General features: G+C 37.3%; 1 protein-coding gene across 1 annotated transcript in view; it reads left to right on the forward strand.

Annotated features, from left to right (window-relative positions):
* The window catches only part of LOC106476167, a 7,907-nt gene extending 5,522 nt beyond the window's left edge, over positions 1-2,385 (forward strand). The window contains exons 2-3 of the mRNA XM_013936834.2: positions 658-1,424; positions 2,268-2,385. Of these exons, the coding sequence (XP_013792288.2) occupies positions 664-1,424; positions 2,268-2,385 (879 nt within the window). The 5' untranslated portion in view covers positions 658-663. The remainder of the gene's footprint in view (positions 1-657; positions 1,425-2,267) is intronic.
* The last annotated feature ends 3,170 nt before the right edge of the window (positions 2,386-5,555 follow it).

The raw sequence follows: 5,555 nt of genomic DNA on the forward strand, positions 1-5,555 counted from the left end.
CACACTTTAGAGCTACATCATCACATAATCATCAAAGATCTAGCGGTTGTCAGAATTTAATGTGAAATTAATCCAGTTAATTATTATTAAAAGTTTATCTGCTGGTAATATATTCGCAAAATGAATGGAGGATTTGGCTGTTTTTGAACGACTTTCTTTGTAAAAATACAGTTGTTGTTTTTTTTTCAACTGGGGCAATGTTTTAAAGCACGTTCTAGTAAATAGAGTATACTATAGTGTTAAGCTTCTAGCTCAAGAGTGTCCTGGTTATATTGTGACATAACTCAAAAGTGTTGGCTAAACAGCCAGGTCATAGACACTTAGAGTTCAGGTACTGGTTTCCCTAATTTTGAGCAAGAGAGTTGTGTCCTGGACCAAGTAACTAGGACTGACTGTCACTTTTATAATGTGCTAAAAGTGCAAGAAGTATCCAACAGCATCACGTCTCGAACCCCGAATCTTTCAAGATATTATTGAATTCTATGCTGGTATAGTTACATTGACATTATGCTAAATTGCTAATCTTATTGCTAATTTGGGTATTCATTGTAACTATTAATAATGTATTATGCAGAAACTACCCTTGAACAAGGATAATTCTAATTTATGTGGTTTATATTTTAGGCTTAGTGTACTCACATATTTGATTCCTTCCAGGTTTGGATGATGACCACGTTGATTTTTTTGGCAGCCTATTTCGTCCATTTTGGAAATGCGGGATCTCCATGCCCTCCCAAAGCAGACATGGATCCCTGGTTCTGCATCAACACTCCCAGTTCACACCAAGACACCTATACTAGCGTTATCTGTAACAGACCAGGATGCGAGAACCATTTGGACAGGGTTGATGGTGTAACAGATCACATGATGCTGGACAGAGTGATCATTTCAGACGTCAACACTTCCGAGTCTCTTATGCTACCAAAAGAGTGGCTATCCGTATCCCGAGTCCGAGAACTGGAGATTCGTGACACACCTCTGTCACGTTGTTTTCTGTGTGAGAATCCACTTAGTGGACAAGGATACTACATGAACAAGCTTGTTGTTTCCAACTGTTCTTTAAGTGGACATCTTTGTACCAATTGTCCAAAGATTGGAAAAGCGGTTTACAAGCACGATCGTTATGAGAAAGTCTACCAAGTAAATGGCATAGACATGATAGGTCTTAAAGGTCTCAGGACCTTAGAAACACTCGATTTGTCCTTCAATAAACTTGAAGAAGTCACGAACACTTCCTTTCCTTATGATCTGATCAACCTAAAAAAACTGGTTTTATCACATAACGTAATATCCGAAATCAGTAGTAAGGCCTTTACCATGTTTCGGGCTTTAACTACCTTGGATCTTTCCCATAATCAACTACAAGTTCTTAGGAGAGATGTATTTTCTGTTCCTGAATTTACTTTGAAAGTGCTGAACGTGAGGTAAGTTTGACCCTACCCTCAACAATTGAAGTTTTTAAAATCAGTATGATCACCTTACCCAAAAACCATCAGAGGTCTGTTTAAGTTGTAAATTACAAAACAATCAATATTATTTAAAGCATTTGGTTGGATTAAAGCACTTATCAGTCACTGTTTCACTTCGTAGCTCTCAACAATGGTTTTCAGATATTACGAAGCGAAACTGTCTGAGAAATGTTCTAACTTCTCTAATATCTCAACAATGGTTTTCAGATGTTAGAGCATTTCTCAGACAGTTTCGCTTTGTAATATCTAAAAACCATTGTAAATAAATTGGGATGTAAACGTAAAGGTTGGGGTACCGTCATACAAACACTAGCTTTTTCCAATTGGTACACAATAGGCTATCTGTTCTTTCCTCACCACAGGTATCTAAACTCGATTTTTTGCGTTATAAGCTCTTAGACCTACTACTTAGCCACGAGTGATTTTTTATTTGATTGGAAGATTCATTAGTTTAAAAATTGCCGCTAAAATGTTATTTGTGAAGTTAGGCCTACCAGCGACCGTACTACATAGAATGTTAATAAATAAATAAATTAACTCCTATTGTTAAGTAGATTAGGCCTACCAGCGACCGTACTACATAGAATGTTAATAAATAAATAAATTAACTCCTATTGTTAAGTAGATTAGGCCTACCAGCGACCGTACTACATAGAATGTTAATAAATAAATAAATTAACTCCTATTGTTAAGTAGATTGAACTTTGTATTATTTTCCTAAATAATAAAAAAGGGACCCGCCACAACATTGATGTTAGGAGTGGGATCATTTTGATAAAAATAATATATATATTCTAGACAAAACTCCAAGATAACGAGCCGTGTTCGAAGTGAGTTCAAAAATTTTCTGAAAATTTTGAAACAGTGGGGAAAAGAATTGAAAGACCAGGAAAAAGAAAAGGAGACTGAAAATTAAAATAAAATCAAGATGTAAGAGATAGGAATTTAAAAGATAAGTTAAAATAAAGAAGCATAAGATTTATACTTTGTTTGTTTTAGAACAAAGCCACATTGGGTTATCTGCTGTGTCCACTGCGGGGAATCAAATCCCGAATTTTAGCATTGTAAGTCCGTAAAAATTAAAATAAAATCAAGATGTAAGAGATAGGAATTTAAAAGATAAATTAAAATAAAGAGGCATAAGATTTATACTTTGTTTATTTTAGAACAAAGCCACATTGGGTTATCTGCTGTGTCCACTGCGGGGAATCAAATCCCGAATTTTAGCATTGTAAGTCCGTAAACTTACTGTTGTCCCACTGGGGGGACACGTAAGACTTAAAGAAGAATTAAAAACACATTTTATTGATGACAAGATCCAAGAAATTACTAAGAAAAGAATGAAGAAGATTGAATGTAACAACAAAATTGAAGTAATAGTTTGTTTGTTTGTTATGGATTTCGCGCAAAGCCACACAAGGCCTATTTACTCTAGCCGCCCCTAATTTAGAGGAAAGGCAGCTAATCATCACCACCCACCGCCAACTCTTGGGCTACTCTTTTACCAACGAATAGTGGGATTGACCATCACATTATAACGCTCCACAGCTAAAAGCACGTTTGGTGGGACGGGGATTCGAACCCGCAGATTGCGAGTCAAGCGCCCTAATCACCTGGCCATGCCGGGCTGAAGTAATAGAAAAATACATCTATGAAGTGCTTTTAGGGCTCAACTGTTAGGGTTAGGCGACAGAGATTTATTGCTGCCAGAGCACTACTCCAGCAACTGAAATTGGAGCCGAGTCCCAACATCTCAAAACTAAAAATATGTATACAAGAAATAATTGATTCAGTTTAAACGCAAAATTAAATAATCAAACTTTTACTGTTTGTGGTACTCTCAGACTACCCATCACACACACTGTCACTCTCCCTTAGGAAATGGTGTCATACACCAGGTAATCGCTTCTGTTCAAAAGCAGAACGTTAAAATGAAATTTTTTGTCATAGTTCACGTGTTTATTAAGACACACTAATATGATATTAAAATATTTCATAAAATACCTTTTACAATTTTACTGCATAATTAAAACTTACATATTTTTAAAAAACTTAGTATTTAAATAATATATAATGAAGGTCGCGTGTTTTACTTATTCAGGTTAGCAGGACAGGACGAAAACAAAGCAGTATAAAAGTTGTTAACATATAATAAAGGTCGCGGGTTTTACTTATTCAGCTTAGTAGGACAGGACGTATACAAAGTAGTATAAAAGTTGTTAACATATAATGAAGGTCGCGTGTTTTACTTATTTAGGTTAGCAGGACAGGACGTATACAAAGCAGTATAAAAGTTGTTAACATATAATAAAGGTCGCGTGTTTTACTTATTCAGGTTAGCAGGACAGGACGTAAACAAAGCAGTATAAAAGTTGTTAACATATAATAAAGGTCGCGTGTTTTACTTATTCAGGTTAGCAGGACAGGACGTATACAAAGCAGTATAAAAGATGTTAATGTTGTTTGCAGACTAGTGTTTCTAAATATGAAGGACACTAAAATCTGTATAAATGTTACCAAATTTTTCCTTTCTGCTTAATTTAAAGGAAGTGCAGTTGTATCTTTTCTCTCGGTAATATATGTGTATTTAATTTAACTAATGTAAACAGTCTGAAATAGTGTTAAATATGCTATATATAAAATGGGCTCACAAAATTGGGAATTAGATTTTGACTATGAGATCTTTACCGTGATGGTGACGTCATATAAAATTTGATACTACATCAATTGGTGACGTCATATAAAATTTAATACTACATCAATTGGTGACATCATATAAAATTTAATACTACATTAATTGGTGACGTCATTTAAAATTTAATACTACATCAATTGGTGACATCATATAAAATTTAATACTACATTAATTGGTGACGTCATTTGAAATTTAATACTACATCAATTGGTGACGTCATTTAAAATTTAATACTACATCAATTGGATTAGGCGTTACATTGCCTGCTCCCTAATCCATCCATTTCAGGCAGCAAGAATTGGTCCAAGTCTTCCTCAGCTACTGCCTTAAACACCCGAAGAGAGACCTGCTTTGCTCCCTACACTTATCTTTGTTTTGGTGAAAGTCTGTCTCTATGGACTCACTGGACTGAACAATCTTATATGTTGGGGGGTGCAGTGGAGTAAGCTGGTGCCAGGACTCTTTACATTGAGATGTATATTAGCTCCTGACACCAGAGTCTCAGAGTGAACAGTTACTGAAAGTAGCTCATCCATCAGCACTACACTATCCCAGTTCACCCTGTGACACATGGTTGGATGATGAGTATGGTTACCTTCCATCACAGAAAGATTATCCACTGCTCCAATGATCATCACCTTCACTGGCTATCTCAACTGTTTCTGTTGGTGGCCATCGTTCAGTATCTATACTCCAATCGGTGGTCTGACTAGAGCCAAGGTTCCATTCAATCACAGACTCTCTAGACCACACACACCACTACTGCAATCTTTATTTATTCCAGTTCCTCGTGCATTGAAGCTCAACATCAGGGGAAGAACCTCATCAGCTGTTCTGAGCGCACATGGTGATGGGAATTCTCCTTCCCGGGATTGTGGCTGTAATGAGATGGCCATCGTGGACCTATGAAGCATTGTCAAACGTCCAACATCCAGGAAATTGTTCTACCAAACTTAGTCACTCTACCTGTCGACTGCCTCTCCTCAATCCCTGATTATTCCTCCATTATCCTCGATACAGCCACCCTTCATGTCGACTACCTCTCCTCAATGCCTGACTATTCCTCCATCATCCTCAATACAGCCACCCTTCCTGTTGACTACCTCTCCTCAATGCCTGACTATTCCTCCATCATCCTCAATACAGCCACCCTTCCTGTCGACTACCTCTTCTCAATGCCTGACTATTCCTCCATCATCCTCGATACAGCCACCCTTCCTGTCGACTATCTCTCCTTAATGGCTGGCTCTTCCTCCATTATCCTCGATACAGCCACACTTCCTGTCGACAACTCACCTCGATGCCTGTCTCTTCCTCCATTATCCTCGATACAGCCACACTTCCTGTCGACAACTCACCTCGATGCCTGTCTCTTCCTCCATTATCCTCGA

The sequence above is a fragment of the Limulus polyphemus genome, unplaced genomic scaffold (assembly GCF_000517525.1).
Source record: "Limulus polyphemus unplaced genomic scaffold, Limulus_polyphemus-2.1.2 Scaffold9952, whole genome shotgun sequence".
In the NCBI taxonomy this organism is placed as follows: Eukaryota; Metazoa; Arthropoda; class Merostomata; order Xiphosura; family Limulidae; genus Limulus; species Limulus polyphemus.